Source organism: Mesitornis unicolor, unplaced genomic scaffold (genome assembly GCF_000695765.1).
Source record: "Mesitornis unicolor isolate BGI_N332 unplaced genomic scaffold, ASM69576v1 scaffold21993, whole genome shotgun sequence".
Lineage (NCBI taxonomy): Eukaryota > Metazoa > Chordata > Aves > Mesitornithiformes > Mesitornithidae > Mesitornis > Mesitornis unicolor.
This window is the reverse complement of record NW_010175640.1, coordinates 20,155-45,878: the sequence shown is the minus strand read 5'-3', so window position 1 is coordinate 45,878 and position 25,724 is coordinate 20,155. Positions and strand designations below refer to the sequence as shown.

General features: G+C 39.8%; 1 protein-coding gene across 1 annotated transcript; it reads left to right on the top strand.

The window, feature by feature from the left end:
* Positions 1-470: 470 nt before the first annotated feature.
* SMEK2 (SMEK homolog 2, suppressor of mek1 (Dictyostelium)) lies at positions 471-24,618 on the top strand (the record flags this gene model as incomplete). Its single annotated transcript, XM_010181473.1, has 15 exons — positions 471-526; positions 6,557-6,655; positions 9,082-9,702; positions 12,641-12,718; positions 13,525-13,641; positions 16,115-16,231; positions 16,632-16,763; positions 17,754-17,856; positions 18,920-18,961; positions 19,629-19,787; positions 20,438-20,607; positions 21,422-21,561; positions 22,827-23,011; positions 23,459-23,661; positions 24,264-24,618. Coding segments are annotated over 15 exons (2,318 nt in total), but the record flags the coding sequence as incomplete, so codon positions are not given.
* Between the last annotated feature and the right edge of the window lie 1,106 nt (positions 24,619-25,724).

The window sequence follows — 25,724 nt, the reverse complement described above, 5'->3', positions numbered from 1 at the left end:
GCCAGGATACATACACTACTTACATACACAAGATAAAGTCCCTGGGTTTATAGTATCTAGATGATTCACTTCTGAAGGACAGTTGAAGGAAATAGAAGCAAATGGCCCACGTGGCTTCTGTGGGCAAAAACATTTTTATGCTGGGCAGCAAGTTAGCTTGTGCAAATTTGTATAGATTTGTTAAATGGTTTTTAAACAAGGTAGTTGTTGCACCAGATTTTGGGATTGTAGACAGTACTGCAGAGAATTTTGGTCTAAATTAGAAAGGAAAATACATTTTAATATGGATATTTCCATTGGATTTTGCCTTACCTGGCTTATTTTAGAGTTTTAAGATGTTTCTCCTGGACTTTTTGTGAGATACAGATTAAGTTGAGCATATGTTGGCTGGAACATGGGCATTCATTGTAAGATTCATGGAGGTGTTTATTTTGTTAAACTCAGTAAATATCTCTTTATGCTTTTTTCAGGTTCGCTACTGTTAGAATCGAAGATAAATCCAAATACTGCATATCAAAAACAGCAGGCAAGTATTACTGTTAGGCTTTTTTCTTTCTGATTACTGATGCTGTGAAGTTGTTTCATGCTGAAACTAATTATGTTTTTCAGAAAGAAAGCTAAGCAGCATGGCGCACACTTGTCGATGGTGTTTTTCACAGAGGTGAAAAACTCCCTTAGAAGCCTGTAGGTGCTATAATACTTCACATTCTAGAAATTAAAACCTTGGTCTCCTAAAAAAAACCTTTTGGACTTCGTCTTCAAAGAGAACGTGTGTAAAAAAAAAAAAAAATAGGAAAAATAGTTAGAAACATATCCTCTATTCTAGGCCATAAGAAGTAATTGCTGAATTAGGAAAGGAAAACGGCCAGCCCTGTTACAGTGTATTTACTTCTTGAGTTCTTTTTCTGGAAATAACAGGAAGGAATTTGTCTTTGTGGCCCTTCTTTCATTGTTGCTGTTTAGGTTTGGGGTTTTTTTAAGCCTTGAAAACTGCTGTCCTAAGTGAAGTGACTTACTTGCACAGTTGTCTTTTGTGAAGGGTAAGCCTTCTGCAAAACAAAGAAGTAAAACAGTTGGGAGCTGTGTTAATAGGTTGTTTTTGTTTAATCCACTGAAAACTAGCTTACTAAATATCTTTTTTTCCTTTTATTGCTTTTTCCTTTTTCTGCATTAATTTTTGGTGTCTCTGTCTACATTGTTGTCATGGTTATTACTGTTTTGGCTTGTTGGTTTTTTCCCTGTCTCTTTGTTTGACAGTAGATTCTGTGTTCCTTTTGTTCAGTGTTTTATACTGCTCATTATGGTATCCAGAAGTGTTTCATTACCAGGAAACAGTAATTTTGTGCTTCCTAAGCCATGAAGAGACAAATCTTTAAGGATTTTGTTTGTTTTGATTTTTTTTTTTTTTCAGTGGAAAGATGGCAAGTTCTGTTAGGAGAATTTGAGGAAAGAGACTTTCATTTAGCTCTTGAGCACAGACTGGCTGACTTTAGCTTAGGAGTGAGTCAGAGTCTCGGGCCTAGCTTTTCAGAAGGCTCTGTTTTCTGTGGTTTCCACTTTTCATTCGTCAGATATTGGTGGTTTTAGTCAGGTGGATGACAGTTGTCAGCTTTCCTTGGGCGGGCCACGCCGAGGAAGGAGGACGGTCTTTGTAGAGCTGTACCAGGTTATGAAAGTGGAGCCTTGAACTGCTTCCTGTTTAGCAGAGGAAAGTCATACATAGTGACATATGAATGCAGATTATATTGCTGCAAATTTTTAAATGGCTGTTTTATGAAACGTCATACAACTGATTATTTGAAAACCACCTTTACTTAATTGGTAGGAAAATTTCAAGTGACTTCAGTAGCTTTTGTTGTAATTTTTCTTGTGGAAGGCTTTTTTTCATTGTAGTTTTGAAATTATCAGGCTGAGGTTTGTTTTGGTTGGCTTTTATTACTGATTCTAATGCTTTTGTGTCGTGACTGAAAGTGTTTGCTTCACTGTTCACTCTTTTGAAGAAGTTCAGTTTTGGTTTGGTTTGGGTTTTTTTAGGAGGAATAATGATTATGATTTCCAGAGACAGGTTCTAGGTTTGTCTGACCTCTGAAATCACACAGCGTTTAGTTGACAGAGCCTTGTCCTCAAGTTTTATGTGCTTCCTCCTGAGCAGAGTAGCAAAAAGCAGACTTCCATGTATTTTAATTTCTCAGTTTGTGAGATTTCAGTCTCACCTCTAAAAGACTGTAATATTAAAACCTAGGTGTCTTGGGAACAGATCCTTTTTCAAAACGGTCGAAAGATGTAGGCAAAATGTTTTGGTTAACCAGAGATGAAGAGAGGTGTGCTTTCCTCAGTATCCTTACTTGAATGTGGAAGTCTGTTATGTAGGTGGCCTGAAGACTGGGAGTCTGTACTGATCTGCCCAGGTGAATGGCAGTGCTCTTCCACTTGAGAGAGTCCAGGTGCAGGTTTTCATTGAGGTGCTGATGTCTTGGGGATGAGGAAAGCTGCAAGATGGTGCATCTTGATGGAATGGAAGTGTATCATGACTACACATCTGTCTTCTTGTAAATTACTTGAACGGACTTGCAGGATAGTTATCACTTAAATTGTGATTTGCATAACAACATCCTGTGAGAAAAGAAAACCAACTGATTTGTAGTTGCTGTGCATCAATCTATGATTCCCAGTGTTACGTTTTTTGTGCTAAGTAGTGCTACAACTGTTGACTAACTGTAACAGGCAGACTGTTATCTGCCTTCTCGTTTCATGTTTGTGGTCGCTGCCTTTCATGCAGAATTAATTCTGTCGAGGTGTTAGCCATAATATAATTGTGACCTCTTTCTCAAGAGAAACAGAACTTGGATTGGGTGCCAGGCTGCTCAGCATACAACATAAATTAATCCATTTCCATATATGCAAAGAACATGAGGCACCTGAAGAGCTTTAGATCCCCTTGAATTTGGAGCATAGGCGTTGAGAGTTACATACTTCTACTGGACAGCCTGTGTTGGCCAAAGGGCAGGGTCAGATGTTTTTCTGGAGGCTCTAGCAGGAGCAGCTTAAAAAGTTGTTACCACATGCATTTGTAACACACCCATTGTACCACACCCACCGTTTTTCCACCCTCTGCTTGAGGTTACTGTTCCCTGTCAGAAATGGCAGAAGAGCGTGTCTCCAGCAAGAATCAGATGGATCCCTTCCTGCACTTTGTTCTTCCAGCTCAGTTACGAGGGCAGTAATTTTCGGTTGCATGGCTGTAAGACTTTAAACTGCTACAGAAATCCTTGCTGTGAACACTGCCTTCTGATGTTAACTCTCCTTTAGGTACGCTCTGTCCATTTTTATATCTGAGATGAAGAATGTGTGCAAATACTGTCTTTTGTCCAGAGTTGCCATCACTCGTGACAGTTTTCTTGAGACTGAATCGGAGTTACCTGAGGCTGGGGTTTAACACGTTTCCAAGGGTACTGTTAAAGTTGGCCTAAGCAGTTGCCAGGGGGCTTCATCACTCCTCTTTCATGCCCGAATGGGTATTCGTGTTACTGTGTGACAGGTTAAATGTAGCAACTGGTTCAGTTGAAATACCTCTTTTTGCTGGATTAGTTTTTATCTGCATGTGTTGCCCTATCTGGTTCACTGTACAGCACACATGCTGGTGTAAGAGGGAGATGAGAGGCTGGCACAGGAGCAAGGAGACATTGTGCAAACCAGTGGCAGCACTGAATTACTCTCGTAGTTTAAATTGTTGTTCTGAACTCATTTTTGGTTTGTCTTCTGTGGTGTTTGAGTGAATTAGGGAACGTGTTTGCTCTTTGCCTGAGGAGCTTCACTGCTGCTGACCTGAGTGGGTAGGAGTGGTGGTCTGTCACAGCAGCTCAGCCTGGAAGTTGTCCGTGGTCTTTATGGGTTGCCTTAGGTCACACAGGAAGTGCACACCAGATGAGTAGGTTTTATATTGGTATTGGAGAATTATTTTCTGATGAAAGTATCTTTCAGTCTCAGAAATATTTTTGAAGAAGCTTATGTAACTTCTGCTTTGTGTGGGCATTACAGATTGAAACAAGTACCGGTCAGTAACTTGAGAATTTTCACAAAGTTTTTGAGTGCAGTCTCTGTGGATGCATGCAGTCATTTAAATTACTGCACTGTATTTCTTACTTAAATCATTTTGGGCTATGAATAGGACTTCTTCATGTATGCGTGTCAGTGAGGCACCTCCGAGTCTCAGCTCACCTGGAAGTGTATTGATATTGAGTGTCAGGGCATCGGTAATTTCACAGAACACCTCAGGATAAACATTTCAGATTTTGAGTTCTGTAACAGGCATGAAATTGTGCTTAAGAATTCTTATATTTTGACTAATCTCTCAAAGAGAACCAGATCAGGGAGCTGATCAGTCATTTCAGTTCTCACAGTTAACAGTTGTTATTTCTTCCTTGAAGCCCTGTTCAACTGCTCACTCTAAAATGGCACACTGTAAACATAGAGGATTCATCTGTCCATGAGCCGGAGATGAGGGGGGACAGCTGTAAGCAAAACCTTGTCAGCTGTAAGAAGCTGTACCATTTGCACACGTGAATCCGAGTTCAAAAGCAGGGACACTACCTATTAATATTTGTGACTGCAGGACAAAAGTGCAAGTGTAACATAGGACACTGTAGTATAAGCAAACAGCTCTCATGAACAGCATTAAAACCATTGTGCAATGAGCTCAGTTCTTTCCAGAACAGGAAATCTCTGTTTCTTTAAAGGAATATGTAAAAATGAGAAAGGAGGGGAAAAAAAAAACAAACCCCACAACATTTAGCTCATGTGAATGTTGCTATTTCTAGTGTGGCCTGTGATTGCATTTTGGGAGAAGGAAGCTGATCTTTTGATAGGTGTTTCTCAACAATGTTGCTGTAAAAAAAAAAAGTTGTTATGCTAAACCTTTTTTTTTAAAAGAAAAAAAAAAGGCAGACAAAACCCCCAAACCACACAGCTCTGGACGTTGAGAGATTAAAATTACTGTAGGAATGAACTGAAGAATTAATGCCATATCAGCGGTGCTGATATTTATTCGTGTTCCAGAGTGATAATTGTAGCAGCTGGTAAGTTGTGTTTGTTGAGACAGCCGTGTCTTTTTCAGGTAGCTATGCTGATGGAAGCGTTTACTACTGTCCCATGCCAGCTACTGGTCAGCAGTCCTGTCCCAGATGTTAGTCCCCTCACATCTACCAGTGCAAATACTTGTGAGTGCTCCCTGGCCTCTTTAAGCCCAGGTAGCTGTGTTAACAAAGGTCTGTTTAAACCATCTAAACTAACTATTTTGATCAAAAACTATTAAAGAATGGTGACTCAGGCAGTAGGTTTAAGGCTAGCAATGATCACTTGGTATTTATTATGTTTTCATCCCCCTGTCTTTGGTGGAAACATGAAGGATGTTGTTGTGTGATACTATGTCATGGATTGGCCTTTTAGCATAGTGAACACCTTACAGATAGTAATCCATCAGCTTCATTGATCCATGTCATTTGGTACAAAAAGGGAACCCAAAAGTACTTTTAGGGTGAAGATGTGAAGGAGCAATGGCATCGTCTCTTTCTTGGTGCCCCTGGAGTTTCCTCAAGTATGTTTGGTATCTGTAAGCCAGTCAGATACTTGTTTGGGTTTGGTTGCTAAGTGTAAAGGTATCACTTCCAATATTTTGTTTGCAATAAAAGTGATGCATTAGACAAAGACTTAAAAGTCTTGGTAAGTTGTCCAGTGAATATTGACCTTTGGGAACATGGGAAGTAAATTACCTTATTGACCATTAAGCAAGGGCTTGCTGGTGTTTTAAAAAAAACAAAAAAGTTGCAGTAACAGTTCAGGAGGTCATCAAACTTAGCAGAATGTTGAACTATCTTGCTGGAGCTTGTCAAATGTAGCAAAAATTAGCAGAGAGCAGCTCAGTTTGAACAGTTTAACATGAAGATGAGCTTTCTGTAGGATGCTGAACTATATATTTGAATGTCAAAGCACAAGCTTACATTCCTTATAGTACAGTAGCAATGTCTTAATAAAACCTCATAAAAAACCCTTTTTAGTCTGTTCAGAAATTCCAGAGAGTCTTCCAGATATAGTGTAAGTGCCTATTTCTCACATTGCTAAGGCTGTACTAAGCCCTTTCTGAGGAGGAAACACTGTAATCTTGGTTTTTTGTTTGTACTTTATAAATATAAAAATACTTAAAACCTGCAATGTAACAACTTATCTCTTACAGTGTTTGTATTGCCTTTTCAAGACTGCTGGCTCAGAAGTGTGTTGCAGAAAAATGCCATTTCAAGTGTTTTCGATATGGAAAAAAGAAGTACATTTGTGTATTTAAATACATAATATGTAAGGTAGCAGTCACAAAATAGCAAAAAAAGGAAGGTGATGTCTCTTATGACAGAACAGATTATTTAATATTTTAGTGTCATGTTCTTTTTTGACAAGTGTAACTTTAATTAAAACTATTTCTTCTTTAGACCTGTGACTTATTGGAATACAGATTAATCTGCAGTGTAGACCTGTTTCAGAAACAATTTTTTTGTTTTGTCTTTAACAGGACACCCTGATTGTTTGGTCAGAAGCAGAAAACTATGATTTAGCACTGAGTTTTCAAGAAAAAGCTGGCTGTGATGAAATTTGGGAAAAAATCTGCCAGGTACAGTTAACCTTAAGTATTCGGTTTTTTCCGGATGTTTTAGTCTTCTGTGACTTCATATATTTGTGCTGTAGTTTTTAAACCTGCTTGTAAAACAAGCACATACTCATCATTCTTTTTGGTGGCTTTTCTGTACGGTATCTTAAGTTACTACTATTTAGAACACTGTTTCTTGCTTTCATAATTGAATTTCATGCTTTTGAAAAATCAATGTAATGATGAAACTCGGGTGCTAGGCATTTTAGGGTTGGTTGTTTGTTTGTTTTGGGTTTTTTAATTAGAAAGGGGAATGCCAGGGTACCACGTTTTCATTGTCCTTCTCCCAGGCAGCCATGGGAAGCTGGCTTGTTGGAGTGCAGTGGTACTGAAAATGTGTTGTAGTGCATAAGGAGCTAGATATTTCACTGTGAGAAACTAAGAGGTGGCTCTGCTGTATGAGCTCAGAACTCTCAGTGGTATTTTTTTCCAAGTCCTAAATCTTACTGACTATCTGTGTCTTACAGATATTTTGGTCTTCACTGTTTTATCGTGAAACAGTTTGGATTTTATACTTTCAGTAACAGGTCAATGGAGTTGCAATTTAAAATTTATTATAACCTTATCAGATTTTTAAATAATGCAGTGTAAAAGTGTTAAGTAAAGAAACAGAGAACTCAGATTTCCTAGCAGTTTCCATTGAACAAACTAGGCAATTTAGGTGTATTCTTAATCTTCGCATGTTTTGGCATGTAATGTCTTCTCAGCCAATTCTGACGTACTGTTGTTGAAAGGAACCGATTTAGTAACCGCAGGTGTGTGCATCTACTAAATAGTCCAGGTTTTAAGTTGGAGCTGAGCTGTTGACCAGTCTCGGAGGTGGGTCTTCATGTGATCGGACAGTGTAAACCATTAGCCTTAGGCTCTTTCATCAGACTCCAAAACTCTTCCCGCATTGTGCTTTGAGACTCCTGCGTAAGGTGTGATTCATTGCGAGGGACTTAACGACAGGAGGTTATGAGTTTTAAAACTGGATGGCTAGGGACGGTGAAAAGTATAGGATGTATGAGAAGATTTGGGAGAGGAGGAGAGGAGTTAGAGGGGCAGATGAAGCAGAAGGAAAACGCAAAGTGTGACACAGTTGCTTCCCTCTTGTGTAGTTTCAGCATTAGTGACATTTTCCTTCCTTTGTTCTTGGTCTTTGTTGTGTTTCACTTAATGCTGGTATAGCTGTGGGCTCTTACTACATGAGTTTAAGGCTTCATACCCTTCTGTATGAGACTCTGAAATAAGGTTTTGTTGTGCCAGTCATTTCAGATTTCATGCTTGTCTCCAAGGTGCTTCAGACTTCTTGGTTGCACTGATGCTGTTGGGGTTTGGGTTTGTTTGATTTGATTTTTTGAAAAATGTACTATCGAGGATAGTGATAGTGACACGAGGCTGTGTGTGGTGTAGCTGACACGTTGGAGGGAAGGGATGCCGTCCAGAGGGACCTTGATGGGTGAGCTTGAGAGGTGGGCCTGTGTGAACCGCGTGAATTTCAACAAGGCCAAGTGTGAGGTCCTGCACGTGGGTGAGAGTAGTCCCAAGCACAGATACAGGTTGGATGGAGAAGGGATTGAGAGCAGCACTGAGGAGAAGGGCTTGAGGATGTTGCTTGATGTAAAGCTCAATGTAAGCCAACAATGTGCGCTTGCAGCCCAGAAACCCAACTGTATCCTGGGTTGCATCAAAAGAAGCATAGCCAGCTGGTTGAGGGAGAGAATTCTCTGTCTCTGTTTCACTCTCATGAGGCCCCATCCTCAACTTTGGCACCCCCAACATAAGAAGGACATGGGCCTGTTGGAGGAGGTCCAGAGGAGGACCGTGAAGATGGTCAGAGGGCTGGAGCACCTCTCCTATGAAGACAGGCTGAGAGAATTGAGGTTGTTCAGCCTGGAGAAAAGAAGGCTCTGAGGGGACCTTACAGCAGCCTTTCAGTGCCTGTAGGGGGCCTACCAGAAAGCCGAAGAGGGACTTTTTAAAAGGGCATGTGGTGACAGGATGAGGGTTAATGGTTTCAAACTGAAAGAGGGTAGATTCAGATTAGATACTAGATAGTGAGGCACTGGAACAGGTTACCCAGGGAAGTTGTGGATGCCCCTTCCTTGGAAGTGTTCAAGGCCAGGTTGGACAGGGCTTTGGGAAGCCTGGTCTAGTGGGAGGTGTCGCTGCCCATGGCAGGGGGTTTGGACTGGATGATCTCTAAGGTCCCTTCAAACCCAAACCGTTTTATGATTCTATGACTTTGTAGAATTTAGAGGCAACAAACATACTCCTCTGTATGGTTAGACACTTTCCAGTCAACTGAAGGTATGTAAGTGCTTATGCACATGTTATTTCGGTTATTGACTCGATTATTTTTATGTATGCTTTGGGATGAGAAGTACTTGTACACACTCTTGTCTTAGGTGCAAGGTAAGGATCCTTCAGTGGAAGTCACCCAGGACCTCATTGAGTCAGAAGAGGAACACATAGAAGAAATGCCTGAAACTAGTCCTTTGATCGACCTTCCTACTTGTGAACTCAACAAACTTGAAGAGATTGCTGACCTAGTTACCTCTGTTCTCTCCTCACCCATCCGTAGAGAAAAGCTAGCGCTGGCCTTGGAGAATGAAGGCTATATTAAAAAACTATTACAGCTTTTCCAAGTCTGCGAGAATTTAGAGAACACCGAAGGCTTACATCATTTGTATGAAATTATTAGAGGAATTTTGTTCCTCAACAAAGCAACTCTCTTTGAGGTGATGTTTTCTGATGAGTGTATTATGGATGTTGTTGGATGCCTCGAGTATGATCCTTCTTTGGCTCAGCCAAAACGGCACAGGGAGTTCTTGACCAAAACAGCAAAATTTAAGGAGGTTATTCCTATAACAGACTCTGAACTCAGGCAAAAAATCCACCAGACTTACAGGGTACAGTATATTCAGGACATCATCTTGCCAACACCATCTGTTTTTGAAGAGAATTTTCTTTCTACCCTCACTTCCTTTATTTTCTTCAACAAAGTTGAGATTGTCAGTATGTTGCAGGTAAGTGGTTTTTAATACAGTATAGATGGATTATGGATAGATACCTCTAGCTGTAGTTTGAAAATTGATTATAGCTCTTTAACACGGTGTAAGTTAATCATACACGCTTTCATTTGCATAATGTTTTGAGTGCTCGTCCTTTTTTCTGATACCTTTTATTTTTTTACTTTAAAAATTGTAGATTTCAGGTGAGTATATTAATATTTGTAATGGATTGTATACAGTCAAAGGTTTTACGTGATTCGCAAGTACCATACATCTTTTGAGCTGGTTTTCTATAGGTATTTAGGGAACAAGTGATTTTTTGGTATTACACATTAGGCACATTCGTGTTGTTTTGATAGCAAATTCTGAATCAGTGATTCAAAAGAGCATGTTCAGAACTGTTCATGTTATACTACTATTACTTTATGGTACTAATTTCAAATGTTCATGTTGTGTTTTTTTCTTCATACTGATATGCAAAAGTAATAATAAATAACCAAAATGTTACTATATCAAAAAACTTACTGCATACTTTGTAGTCAGAAGGAGGCTTAAAAGTAGTTGGGTGTGAAAGCCGAGCTGGACTGCGGAAGGAGCCTTTATATAGAGCTGTGTGTGAACTTCACAACATTTTGGGTGTTTTCAGTTCATATGTTGTTGTGCGAACTAATGGGTAACACCAAGGTTTGATTCTGTTTCTGATCCATGTCCTTAGAAAAATGGTGTATTTGTGTAGAATGGAACATGACAAACCTGTTGGTTTTAAGTGTGGATAGTCCCTGTGAAATAGGAAGATGTGTCGAGGGGAAGAGGAGGGTAGTTAAAATTGTGGAAAGAGAGGGGCACTGGAGAAATTGCATTGCCATAAGGGGGATTTCTAAAGAATGCAGTGGAGGACTGGAAAAAATGTCAAAACTAAAGAACTGCAGAGAATTGTGTGAATAAGCTTTTGAGCTTCTTTCTGTGTGAATAGCAGAAAGAAACTAAAAAGTAAATCCCACTTGCAAAATTAATGCCTTTGTGTTAACTGAAGTTTTCCCTTTCTATTTGTTTCCATATCTTTTCTAAAACTAAAAATAAATTCAGTATCATTCTCCTGAGACCGCAGTCCTGTTTCCATTTTGAGATTTTTAACTCTGTAAAGTTTGTTATTTTTCATTTAAGTTTTACTGTACTGGGTATTTAATTGTGCATTAATAGAAAACTATTATTTCCTGTTACCTCTGGTACTCTTTGGAGAAGGTTCTGTAATCCTGACAGTTCTTTGCTGCTCTCAGTCACTGTTGTCTTTGTGTGTGTGTGCACGGCACATAGGTTTGCCTCTCTGTTGTAAAGACTGTAATTGAGACATGCATGATGATTTCCAAATAATGTTAATGCCTACATCATTTGACCTGCCTTGAGAATTACACACTAAGAACAAAGCACACATGGAAGAGATGTTATTGATAGCGCACTTACATGATAGCGTGGACCTCAGGTTCAGGACTGTTTTCGCAGTCCCCTGGTGTAAATCAGCTTTTTGTTGTGGCGCAAGAACTCTAAAGCTCCTTTGGGTTTGGTGCACACATTAGAAGTCTTGTTACCCTAAATACACTGGCAAAGCTCCCTAGGAGAATGCAGTTTATAGGAGTAGCAGATTGTGTTTGCTACGGCAGTAAAGCTCCTTTCTGCGTGCTGCAAAGTAGTAGATCCCAGTGCTGCTATAGGTGAAGGGCAGCCACGTGGAAAACTGAGCATGGAAAACAAACCTAGATCCATCCTGTGCTTTCAGACATCAGGACTACACTGCCTTATGCAAGCAAGAGATTTCTCTGTTGCCAGGAGTTCTATAGTAGGGCTTTTCCAGCCTGACTGTTGTTGATTGCAGTACGATATTTTTTTTAGTGGGCTTAATTAAACTGTTAAAGCCAGCAAAGCTTAGTCTAAACTACTAAGTCTGTGTATGTCGTGCTCTCTCTGATGTTGATCCCAGGCATTGTTTGTTTGTATAGCACTTCTTTACCCGCTTCTTAAAATTTTCAGGAAAAAATTTATGTGAGCCTTTGTCTGGCAAGCCTGTAACTGTAAAAATTATGTATTATGTTAGCCTAATACAGCACATAGGTTTTAGCCACAGCACACAGAAAAATAGAGAAGTAAGCACCCCATCTACATTATGCAATGTGATGTTTATATGTATTTGTTTGAATGCTGCTATTCCATTTATGTTTGTTCAATGCATAGCTAAAGTTTTAGAGTTGAATATAATCATGCATAATTTTGTAATGCTGTAATGCTTACTTTAACTTTTATCTTGTATTTAAAAGGTAACAGAGACGTTTGATTTCAGAGTATGCCAACACTGTTTTCCACGTGAAGGCGTGCAGAGAAATTGGAGAGGGCAGGAAGTGTCCAGGTGGTTGAGAGATGATGATGTTCATGCTGGTTTTCTTGTACCTCTTGTGTATTAAGCAATGATGTAACTGAAATGCTTAACAAGAAGTGAAATGTTGTCCTGTATTTACTTCAAAGTAAACATCTCTTGGTAGTAGAGAATCTGAATGTGAAAAGCAAATAATACTCAAAGTTTCCTGGATTGGAAAAGCTGAACTTCCTGCAAGCAGGGGAGCTTATTTTGGGAACAAGGTTAATGGGGACATGGCTGTGGCAAACTCGTCATGTTCTCATCTAGTCACCCTTGCATAGGTGGACTGACATTTGCAGTGCTGCAGATCCAAAGTAGGGTACCTGATACATGTGTGACGTTAACAGTGTAGATGCAGTATGATAAAAATTGCATCTGGATTGTCAGTTTCTACCAAATCTGCTAATGCATGTTACTTGGTTTCTAGTTAAGAATTGCAGTTAAGCTTAAATTAAGTTTGACTTTCTACAGTGTGGGATCCAGTAAAGATCAATTTTTTAACTGTTAAGACACATTGTGTAAATCATCTTCTTATGTGTTACACAGGAAGATGAGAAATTTTTGTCTGAAGTTTTTGCACAATTAACAGATGAAGCTACAGATGATGACAAAAGATGTGAATTGGTGAGTCGGGGGTCTTGGTCGTTCTTTGAATGCTCTAAACTACAGAGATTAAGTAGAAATACTGAAACTATTCTTCTAATCATGAAGTCATTGAGGTATTTCTGTAACCCTGGAATAATTTCCAGTATAGCTCAGTCTTCACTTATGCACTCACGAGAAAAATATTTCTTGCAAGGTAAACTGATTTATTTGTTCTAAATAATTATTTTATTGTGGAGAAAGTACGAGCACTGGGCTGACACTCTGTACTTAAGGGTATACTTTCTTCCAAGTACTCATCAACATACCATATCACTTATATTTGTCATATAAACTCTGCTTTTTTCACTGTAATTTACTCATTCAAAAAGAACTCTTAAGTCCTATGACTGAGGATTGTCAGTAGTCCCTTAATATGTGTACACACACACACATGTATATGTTACAAACATTATTTATTCTTGAGTATGTTTATCAGCTTGAATTGCCTTGTTAAAATCTTGCATTCAGCAAGGAAAGCATCTTTGCCCTTTCAAACAAAAGGCACAGTAGACAGCAGTATAAATCCTTGTGATAAAATAGCTACAAGGTGGTGACATTTCTTTCTGAGGTGAATTTCAACCTCTTAAATTTTATTTGTTTTTACTTTCTTTTGCTTTCCTTTGTTGGTGTTATTGAAGGCCAGAGGAGAAGGTACTAGAATACCATTTTCTAGGAAGGCATGTAACAGTCAGTACACCAACTCTGATACAAATTGTAACAGTTTCCTACTTTCACAAAGTTTTCTGAATGAAATGCACCTGAAATTATTTTTTATTATACAATAGGTTAACTTTTTCAAGGAATTCTGCGCGTTTTCTCAGACCTTACAACCTCAGAACAGAGATGCATTTTTCAAAACTTTGGCAAAGTTGGGAATTCTTCCAGCTCTTGAAATTGTAATGGTAAGTGAAAACGTAAAGCTGATTTTAATAAAATTGTTAAAAACCCACAGCCATTTAACCAGCTTTTCAGATCTGCTAAGCACCTTTGTGGAAGTTTGGTTGGACAACTTTGCTCTGCTGAAAGTTCAGGTTTCTTGAACGTTAGTTCAGAATCTGAAAGATGTCCAGTTTTCTGAAGTAGCCTGACTATTGCTGTTACTGTTTTTACTCCACATGGTGAAGTCTGTGGTAAATGCAGTCCTTTTGACAACATAGTGTAAAAGTGAAAAGATACTCTTTCATGTGGCAGCTTGTTGTTGTTGTTGGAACAGTGCTGAAGAAGTATTTTTAGATAATCTTGAACTGTTAGCTTCTTCCTATCTGAAAGATCGTATAATCCTGTCTTTTCAGAGGTATAAAGCAGATTAATCTATCTTAATCAGCAATGTGAAAACGTGATTTTTTTTCACTCCTTTGATTGAAGCAGCTGCTGGTGCCTGACTATTGCAATTCATATGTCAGTGTTGTCGTTAATCAGAAACTACAAATTTCAAGGGCTTTTATATTCAAGAGTAACAATCTGTGAACTTACCGAAGGACGTTGACTGTTGTGAAAACATGAAAGTCATATAGATGTTTGGTGATCAGATGAACCCAAATCTTACTATTAGAGAATGGTAGGGATTGGAAGGGACCTCTGAAGATCATCTAGTGCAACCCCACTGCCACAGCAGGATCACCTAGACTGTGTCACACAGGAACAGTTCCAGACGGGTTTTGAATGTCTTCAGAGGAGACTCCACAACCTCTCTGGGCAGCCTGTTTCAGTGCTCTGTCATCCTCACAGTGAAAAAGTTTTTCCTTGTGTTTAAGTTGAACCTCCTGTGCTCCAGTTCGTGACCCTTGCCCTTTGTCCTGTTGCTGGGCACAACCAAGAAGAATCTGGTCCCATCCTCCTGACACCCACCCTTTAGATATATTTATAAGCATTAATAAGATCCCCCCTCAGTGTCCTCCAAGCTAAACAGACCCAGCTCTCACAGCCTTTCCTTGTAGGGGAGATGCTCCAGTCCCCTCATCATCTTAGTGGCTCCACACTGGACTGTCTCCAGTAGTTCCTTGTCCTTTTTGAACTGGAGGGCTCACAGTTGGATGCAGTATTCCAGATGTGGCCTCACCAGACCAGAGCAGAGAGGGAAGGATAACCTCCCTTGACCTCCTGCCCACAGTCTTCTTGATGCACCCCAGGATGCCATTGGGCCTCTTGGCCGTAAGGGCACATTGCTGACTCATGGTCATCTTGCTGTCCACCAGGACTCCCAGCTCCTTTTCCCCTGAGCTGCTCTCCAGCAGGTCAGCCCCCATCCTGTACTGATACATGGGGTGGTTCTTCCCCAGATGCAGTGCCCTACACTTGCCCTTGTTGAATTTAATTAAGTTTCTCCCCACCCAATTCTCCATCCTGTCCAGGTCTCGCTGAATGGCAGCACAGCCTTCTGGAGTGTCAGCCACTCCTCCCAGCTTTGTATCATCAGCAGATTTGCTGAGGGTACACTCTGTCCCATTGTCCAGGTCATTGATGAATATACTGAACAGGGCTGGACCCAGCACTGACCCGTGAGGAACACCACTACACACGGGCCTCCAACTAGACTGCCCCACTGACCACAACTCTCCGAGTTCTGCCCTTCAGCCAATTCCCAATCCACCTCACTATCCAGTCATCCAATCCACACTTCGTAAGTTTAGTTGTGATGCAATGAGAGACGGTGTCGAAAGCCTTGCTGAAGTCAAGGTAGTCCACATCCACTGCCATCCCCTCATCAATCCATCAAGTAGTGCCATCGTAAAAGGCTATCAGATTGGTCAAGCCTGATTTCCCCTGGGTGAATCCACGCTGACTACTCCTGATAACCCTCTTTTCCTTGGCATGCTTCGAGATGGTGCCAGAACAAGCTGCTCCATCACCTTTCCAGGGATGGAGCTGAGGCTGACTGGTCTGTAGTAACTCTGGTCCTCCTTTTTGAAGACTGGAGTCACATTGTCTCTCCTCCACTTCTCAGGCACCTCTCCTGTTCTCCAGGACTATCCAAATTTCATTATTCATTTCCAGGGATAGACCAGTCCAAATGTTTCCTGTTACATTAATATTTTGGGCTTAGAAAGTTGTACAGTTATCAGAGAAAATCGCATGCAGAGTGTTAGTGTGTTAGATATTCTAGCAAGTAGCACAATATAAATGTTTTCTGCCTAAATTAGGACTATCAGATTCACAGAAAACCTTGTATTCTTTCTAGAGGAGGGAGAGAGTGGGGAAAATATTTTGCTGTTTCGGTTTGGTTCGTTTTTTTTCTGTAACTATTACTGTATCTCTCATAGAAAATTTTGTAATAGAATGTTCTCAAAACTTTTAATTCCCTGTTCTTTGCAGCTTTACTTGATAATAAACACTGAATTTTATTTAATAAATTGATCTCTTTTTTTTTTTTACTAGGGAATGGATGATCTGCAAGTTAGATCTGCTGCTACAGATATATTTTCTTATCTAGTAGAATTTAGTCCATCCATGGTCCGAGAATTTGTTATGCAAGAGGCTCAGCAGAGTGACGATGTAAGTAAAAATGTTTTGGAGTTTGTTGAATGTATTAGTTTTAGAGCAAACAGGGGAAAAACCAATAAAACAAACCTCTCTAGAATTTGGGATACAGTTAGCCCCAAAATGTAGATACTAGAAACACTGGAAAAAGTAGATTTGAGAAACAAGAATTTCTGAGCATGTTGGTGTTCTGTGTGTTTACAGTAATAAGATTGTAAGTCTGCTAAACAGTTATTTTAGGTGAGGAGGGTTGTGCTTGACAGAACTCGTGTCTAAATGCAACTCACAGTTTTTCTGTTTCACTTATATTAAAAAAAAAAAGGAGGAAACCTAATATAGAAACTAGGGAAGTAATTCCACTATTGAAACTGTGTCTAATGATTGTGTGGTTTGTTTGTTTGGGTTTGTTTTGCAGGATATCCTCCTCATCAATGTGGTCATTGAGCAGATGATCTGTGATACAGATCCTGAACTTGGGGGAGCTGTTCAGTTAATGGGGCTTTTACGTACTCTGATAGATCCGGAGAATATGTTGGCCACAGCTAATGTAAGAAAATACAAAGGGGTAAAGATGCTTTACTGTCTCAGCAAAGTTAAAAACCTGGTATTTTTTATTGCTGTTATTGTAGTCAGAGGATAAAAAATATTTTTTTTTCTTTTTGAGTTCTGTGTGTGGTCTGATACTGAATTTAAACAAGCTGAAAATAAGGTAAAATTTCCATTAGCTTTTGATAATAAAAGGTATGTGTATGTGGCATTGTGCAAATATTTATTAAAACAAGCAGTCCCATGCTGCAGCGAGATAGCACAAGTCCGGTCATAACTCCTGCTAGCTGGATAATGAATACTGAGAGAAGAGAGTCCAGCAGAGTCTGTGTGAAACCCAATCAGTGTTTTAATACCAGTGGCACAATAAAGATGCAATTTCATTGAACTAGTGCTGTGCTGAAGGATTTCTTTATATTACTGAGTTCCAAATTGTACATATGTGTTTAGATGTCAAAGAAAGAACAGGACATTTGTAGAAATTTTCTTTAAAACACGGATCATTCCTTTATTTTAGCTGCTGATGTTCTGAATCCAACCCAAAGTACAATGTATTTGTAATTTGATGCATACTATGTGTAAGAAAACACATTGTAATCTTACTCCTATATTGATACATGTATATTATATAGAATGTCATGAAATGGACCAGGTGATACTTTAATGTAAAATGGTTTATAAGTTGTTGCGGATAAAATAATTGTATTTGTCAAGCACTTTGAGTCACTGGTGTATTTTCAGTATATATTTGCATCCACAGTGTGGATTTTTTTGGTGATAGCTAGACTGGGTTTATGTCACACAGATCTTTTCCCAAACTAAATATATGATCCTTGAGTGAAGACAGTGTTGCAGGCCTAAACAAAAAGATCCAGGCAAACCTGAGGGAGTCAGTAGAATTCGTTGTAGGCTGTTTCTTATGTTGCTACTCTTTCTTATTTAAAAGGTTGTATACAAATGCCAGTATTTAATAAAGTTATATTTGTTTTAGAAAACAGAGAAAAGTGAATTTCTCAATTTCTTCTACAACCATTGTATGCATGTTCTTACTGCACCGCTTCTGGCTAATACATCAGAAGATAAATGTGAAAAAGGTAATGTTAATTTATTTTCCCTTCCCCTTCTAATGTTTTCAGTCGAGTTACAGTCCTGCTAACAGCGATGAGCCTGTGATGCAGCTGGGATTCCGCTGGCTGAAAACTGTTGTTCCCCCAGTGATGGGTTCTGCGGGCAGAAGTTTCAGTAGCCCTTTCTTGTGGCTTTGAATGATAACGCATCTTTATGCTGTGCTTTGTAAAGTGTGTATCTCCTCAATGTGTATTGTTAATTCTGTGCTAGTTTTACTAGTATAATTTTAAAGGATATTTGCTGTAAAGCAGAGAGTGTCTTTAGTTCACAGTTACTTTTTTCTAAAAGTTTAAAAAAATGCTGTGAACATTCATCAGGGGTTACATGATCCCAGGCATGGAGTATGTTCAAGTGATGAACTCTGAAGCCCAGTTTTCACTTGGCTGTAGTATAGAAATGCTGAAAGAAATACAGCTTGGAACTCCTTTACCTTATTTCTTTTTTATTTTGTCCTGATAACAGTAAAAGAATTGCAAATCTCTGGTGCATGCAAAGAACACAAGTTTGCCTCTTGTGCTATACAAACAGATATTTAACATCACTATAGCCTCCTGAGTCAGAGTTTTTTCTGAGTAGTCTTTCAAGAGATTAAATCAGACCAATATGTATTTGGTAAAAACATTTCTTTCATCTTACCCTTCGTCTCGTGAAGTGTTAAGTCAAAAAACCAATGTTTTATGCGTTTTATAGGAAAATAAATCTTGTAGAATATCAGTAGTACTCATTTTATAATATTATTTGAAAAACTTAGAATAGGCACTTTCTTTTAGTCTAGGTAAAAATAATATTCCTAAGTATTAGATTGCATGTTTTCACCTAGTTGAATTTGAAACTTTGTAATGTAAATTGAATATAAAAATCTCACCTGGCATGCATTCTTGCTCTATTTTTGTTTCCCTGTAGCTTACAGGAGCTTTTGATTTGATGAAGAGTTTGCACAGCTGGTAGAATTGATTGTTTATCCACATCTTCTGAACAGTTAGTGTTTTGAAAACCTTTTTCTGATTTTTGTCTTTTTCTATTTATCAGATGCAGTAGTTGAGTCCACTAAGAGTAATACAATTTGTCCTGGTAAGTTTGACTTGACCTTGAGTTTTGAAACTTGCCTTGTAAGCTGTGTACAGTGGGTTTTTTTAATTTTGTTTTTGAAGTTATATGTGTCCATACTTGATTTTTTAAAATAATTTTTATTGAAATAGATGTAGGTGCTTTGCTTCACTTGAGGCAACAGGAAGCCGAAGGAACATTTCTACCTGCTTTTGAGTTAACGGGTTTCCCTTTTTTCTTAGTCTCACTACTGAAAGTTTAAATCATCGTTTGCAGAATATGTGCTGAAGAGACACAGCTGAGCTTTTGCCGTTCAGATTGTTCTCTGTGCAGTCTTCTTTTCTGAGCATTGTGAAAAGACGTTTCTCATGAGGTTCACATGAATACGGATCTGACTGGCTCTCTTCCAGCAACTCCATACTGTTAGTCTGGGTTGCTGTAACCAGTAACTCGCTGATCCTGGAGGAAGGCCCGCTGCCAAGTCAGGGTGATTTTTGTGACTGGGGGGAAAAAAAGCCAAATGTGTGTTTCTTGTTTTGCTCTAAACCAGTGTCCCACATCCTAAAGCAATCCAGTGTGCCACTAAAATGTGTAAGATCTGTACAATAGCAACTGAGCTTGGTGATGATTTGGTGCTTAACAGGCGCTTTTTTCTCTGCCCTCTAACTGAAGCCATTAATTTCTCTTGTAGATAATTATCAAACGGCACAACTACTTGCCTTAATTTTGGAGCTGCTTACTTTTTGTGTGGAACACCACACATATCACATCAAGAATTACATTATGAACAAAGATTTGCTAAGAAGAGTGCTGGTCTTGATGAATTCAAAACACACATTTCTGGCCTTGTGTGAGTATGGACTGGTTGTGATTTGCTCTGTGTGGAATGTGGACAAGAGTATACTTAAATTCAAAGTTAATGTTAATTTCAAAGTTATTACTGACTAGCTGTTAAGTAATCTTTTCAAAAAGGTAGCAGTTGTTTCTTAATGTAGACCAATGCAGTATGTAATGGGAGGAGAATTGTTGGTTCTTTTGACGTCCACAGTGATCCTTCCACGTTGTTATAGCACTGAGGATCATTCATGATCAGCTGTCTTATCTCATTGGAATGGAAATACTGAGATTTCTTAATAAAATAAATCTAGTGACCCTTGGTATTTAAAAAATAGGGGCTGGTTCTGGGAGGTACACACAGAAAAGTACAGGAATGAGCTAATTATTTAACTTCACATGTGCTAAAGCTTATTGCTGCTGTATTTGAAAAAGAAATTAATGGACCCTCATCGCATTCAAATACACGGGAAAGTCAAAGAATGAAAGAGAGGTTACCTGTCAGCAAATGTTTCTTCTGAACTTTCAGAAAATGCTTTTTATTGCTTTTGGTTTGGGAGTGAACCTTCCTCTCAGTAACATCAGTTTTTTGAGTTCTTTCCAAGAGAAGCAGATTGGAGCCCTGGCATGTAGTTACTAAATTTTTGCATTTCTTTCTTCATTTAGGTGCTCTTCGCTTTATGAGGAGGATAATTGGCCTAAAAGATGAGTTTTATAACCGTTATATCATCAAGGGAAACCTGTTTGAACCAGTTATAAATGCGCTGTTGGATAATGGAACTAGGTACAACCTACTCAACTCTGCTGTGATTGAACTGTTTGAATTCATCCGAGTGGTAAGTTAAGCAGCTTCTCCAGCTCTTATACCTGTGTGGCATCTCAGGTTGGAATACCAAACCTTTGATATTAAATAGTGTGTTACTGCTTAAAAATCCCAAATTAAAAATCCCATGGGTAAATATCGAAATAGAAAGGAGCCAGTAAGCTGCTTCATGCTTGTTTTATTTGATCGTCTCATCACAGAGTACATAGGTGCTATTTACAGATGAGTCTGTGTAAAAGTGTCCTGTGGATTGAATGCTTCCTAGTGGTTGAATGCGTTGTTTCTGGACCAAACTTAGAGTGAGGAATTAAGTGAAATATATGTGAGTAAATCTGGGTATTATTTGGTCTAACTAAAAGAGACTAATTTGACTATAAATTTGAATGATCATTGTATTTTAAAATCCTGCATATGTGCTTTCTTAGACAGTTTCAGCTTTGAATCAGTCGCTTTTCCACCAGCACTGTTTGTGGGAACAGTGTGTATGTGGACAGCAGAGGCAGGACAAGTGAGAGCACCCAGGTTGTTGCATTGCTGGGGTGGAAAACGAGGATTTTCAACAGCTTCTGAGATACTCACCACGAGTACCTTGATGTGCGAGGGTCATCTTTTGTGGTCTCTGAAAGTGAAGGGCTGTTCTCAGTCATAGAATATCATAGCTGCTGTCTTTCAGCAAGAAGAAAATGCGTTGTGTCTCCAGGTGACTTTTATCAGCGTGGTACTAAAGTTAAGATTTGCCTGATTCAGTTTTACAACTGAACTCTAAAGCTTTCTGAATCTCTCCATGTTCGTATCTGAGACTGAAATACTGTTTTGTTCTTACACAGGAAGATATTAAATCCCTTATTGCACATATAGTTGAAAACTTTTATAATGCACTTGAATCTATCGAATATGTTCAGACATTCAAGGGATTGAAGACAAAATATGAGCAAGAAAAAGATCGGCAAAACCAGAAACTGAACAGGTATTACCCAGTTTATGCATTCTGAGACTTCTTGAATGCTGCTGTGTCTCTGCTTACTGCAGGTTGCTTTTTTTTTTCTTTCCTGGAGGGTAGAAAAAGCAGAAGGCTGAGATTGGGGTTGGTTTTCATTCTTGATGAAAACATCTTTAATTAGGGTAAACCCCCATTTGCCTTTCCTTACGCCCTGCTGTAGCACAGTTCATATATTAATTAAGTCAGTACATTAAATATTGCATTCAGAAAACTGAGCTTATGAAGAGCAGAATCCTTTATCAATGATCTGGATGAGGGGATTGAGTGCTCCCTCAGTAAGTTTGCAGATGACACCAAACTGGGTGGGAGTGTTGATCTGCTCGAGGATAGGATGGCTCTGCAGAGAGACCTGGATAGGCTGGATCAATGGGCTGAGTCCAACTGTATGAGCTTCAACAAGGCCAAGTGCTGGGTCCTGCACTTGGGTCACATCAACCCCATGCAGTGCCATAGGCTTAGGGATGAGTGTCTGGAAAGCTGCCAGGCAGAAAAGGACGTGGGGGTGCTGGTTGACAGTGACTGAACATGAGCCAGCAGTGTGCCCAAGTGGCCAAGGAGGCCAATGGCATCCTCGCCTGCATCAGGAGTCGTGTGGCCAGCAGGACCAGGGAAGTGATTGTGACGCTGTACTCGACACTGGTGAGGTGGCACCTCAAATACTGTGTTCAGTTTTGGACCCTTCACTACAAGAAGGACATTGAGGACATAAAGGCACTGGAGCATGTCCAGAGAAGGGCAGTGAAGCTGGTGAAGGCTCTGGAGAATAAGCCTCATGAGGAGCAGCTGAGGGAACTGGGGTCATTTAGTCTGGAGAAGAGGAGGCTGAGGGGAAACCTTATTGCCCTCTACAGCAACCTGAAAGGAGGTTGTAGAGAGGTGGGTGTTGGTCTCTTCTTCCATGTAACCAGTGACAGGACAAGAGGAAATGGCCTCAAGTTGTGCCCCGGGAGGGTTACATTAGATTAGATATTAGGAAAAACTTCTTTACTGAAAGAGTGGTCAAACAGTGGAACAGGCTGCACAGGGAAGTGGTGGAGTCACCATCCCTGGAGGCATTCAAAAAACACGTAGATGTGGCACTTCAGGACACAGTTTAGCGGGTGGTGTCAGGTTGACTGATGGACTTGATGATCTTAGAGGTCTTTTCCAATCTTAATGATTCTGTGATTCTGATCCTGGCTGAGTCTGAAACAGCAGGCAAAACTTGAATCACCTGTGTGTGTCTCTTACAGTGTTCCGTCTATATTGCGTAGCAATAGATTTCGCAGAGATGCAAGAGCCTTAGAGGAGGATGAAGAAATGTGGTTCAATGAAGACGAAGAGGAAGAAGGTGAAGCTGTTGTACCTCCAGTTGAGAAGTCAAAACAGGAGGATGATTTTCCAGATAGCTATGAAAAATTTATGGAAACTAAAAAAGGTATTTACTCAGTTTCGGCCTGCGAGTGCTCTGTGGCAGATAGGTGGAGTGTCACATAAAGAAACCAGTCGCTTGTGTGCAGTATCATAAACAGGAGTAAAGGTATTCTGTGTAATTAATGAATTCCTACTGTGTCTTTGTAAGCTAGTTTAAGATTAAAAACAGTAAGTTAAAATTCACCAACAGTGCATCTAGTTTAAATGACATTCAAAGCAAAGCTTTGTATGTACGTGTGCGCCGAGTGAGTTGTGACCCCATGTCCACAGTGCCCGTGCCATTCTCTGTGTGAACGCTGGCGTGCTTTGGATGAGGTCAGGTGAGCTGCTGATGTAAACTGAATGTTAAAACAAAAAAAAAGGCAGCTTTTGCCCTGTGCTTATGCTGTGATGTGGATTGTACTCCATGGTGTAGAGCTGATACTTAAGTATGAACATGTTTGTCCCTCAGCTAAGGAGAGTGAAGACAAAGAGAATCTTCCAAAAAGGACTTCAGCTGGGGGATTCAAGTTCACATTTTCCCACTCAGCCAGCACAGCCAATGGTGCAAATGGTGCAAACAGTAAATCTGTGGCAGCTCAGACGTCACCAGCAAGCTCCAATGGCTCCTCCTCAAAGAACGCAACCCTGACCACGGCAGTGACAGCCACCAAGGTGGGAGAACTTGTACAAAAGCTGCTGCCCTTGCTTAGGGCAGTGGGGCGGTTTTGTGAGGCTTTGCCAGGTGTAAAGTGGCAAGTTTAGCTTTAGTTTCTAGGCAGGGCATCTTATTTATGTATAAATTCATCCAAAGCCCTGTCTAGTTATACCCTCACTGGTTTCGGGGAAGGTCTAAGGAGTGGAGTCTCTTGGTAAACTGGTGGCACACTTTTTAATCTTGTGCCCTCTAATTGAACTGCTCCCACTCCTCAGCTTTAACTGTCCAGCTGCTGCTGTGTGTCTGCTTGTCTTTTTCTGAATTATGCTAGTGCCCCCCGTCAGGGGATCAAGAAGTGGTTTTAAGCAAATGAAAATACAGTCAGCAATAATTTGAGGCCAGATCCAGAGGGGCAAGGAAGTTCCAGTACTTTCTTAACCTTGGGATTCAAAAACATTCACAAGACAAATGAGTCTTTGAAGGAAAAATGCATCACCAAGGAACCTTCTGCAGGCTTGTGTGTCCTGAGTGGGCTGGCTGGGGGTATGTACTAAAATTGCACTTGCCTGGGTATTCTGTTTAATGAGAGATTTTTACTATTTTTTTTTCTAATTGGCAGGGAAGTCTAGTTGGCCTCGTGGATTATCCTGACGATGAAGATGAGGAGGAGGAGGAGGAGACATCTCCAAGGAAAAGACCTCGTCTGGGTTCATAAATGAAACCAAAACTTTGGAATAAAAACTTTTATTACGGGGTTTCAAATGCTGCAACTGTTTTAAGAGCTAAAAAGAATCTGATTCAGAAAGCTTTCTCCCATGAGTATATAAGATAATACAAGGAGTAGCAAAAGAAACTCAGTGTATCAGCTAGAAAGGGTTAGTTCTGTAAACACAAAGCTTCCAAGGAACTTAATGTCTTTCTAGTAAATAAGGAGTCTGCCATTCAGGCTGTCAAAAAAAAATTAAAAAAAAGAGGGTTAGTATTCACAGAACCTGGATGATGGCTTCTCAGCAAGGAAAGTCTCAGGTGTCGGGAGGGCAGGGGGAGGGAAAGGTATGGTAAACACTTTTTTAAAAATATTGCAGGGTTTCCCCAGTGTTTAACAGAACTAGGAAAGAAGAACAGAAGTCAAGCTTAAATTTTGAACCCAGTAATCTTCATTTTGTAATGGTGCTGTCAGTTGTGTTCTTTTAGCAATGCCTCTTTTTAAAAAAAAATTAAGGGAAAACTAACTCTGTTTGCATAAGAAGAATCCAGATTTTGGGACCATTTATTACCAATTAAATCGTATTTCTCATGGTTGGAGGTAGGGACGCTGCAGTTATAGTGCATGTTGAGTTGTTTAAAACAGTTAAAAAATAAGGTTTAATTTGTATTTTTCAAGAGGAGAAAATGGAAGCTGGATTCAAAATGGATGGTTTTGCTTGTTTTTTCGATGACACATCCAGTAATGTCTATGCCAAGGAACAATTGCTTCCAAAATATCTCCAGGAGCTGCTCGTGTCACGGTGGTGCCGTACCCAGCCCACCCCAGTAGCTGTCAGCTTCACGTGGTGGAAGATCCCAAATTGGAATCGCATTCTGTGTTGTTAAATGCGCTGCCTCTCCTCGGAGCAGCGAGCCATTTTCCTGTTTGCGAGTTGAGTTGAGGTGATAACGAGAAACACTAACAGGTTTTTCATAGCCATGACTTTTAGTGGCGCTTTAACACCAAACTCACTTTGGACCAAGACGGAATTACTACTAACACCACCAGGCTTTGAGGCAGAATCAACAAAGAGCACCTGAATCTGGGTGTAATACAAAAGCTGCTGCTTTAAAGAAGTAAAAGCACATTCCACAGAGTAGGTAAGCAAACCATGAGAAAAATAGGCGAGTTGATGGCAAGTCGATCGAGGCAAACAGTCCAGGCTTTATTTTCAAGAGCAGCGAGTGAACTGTAAATATTTTAATGTTAGTTTGCCCGTATGTGATCTGAGATCATGATGAAGTGAGAGGAAATTTCCCAAGGCCAATTAATGTGTCAGAAATGTTAAAATACGAAACCAGCTGCAATCCACCACATAGATCACTCTTGTAA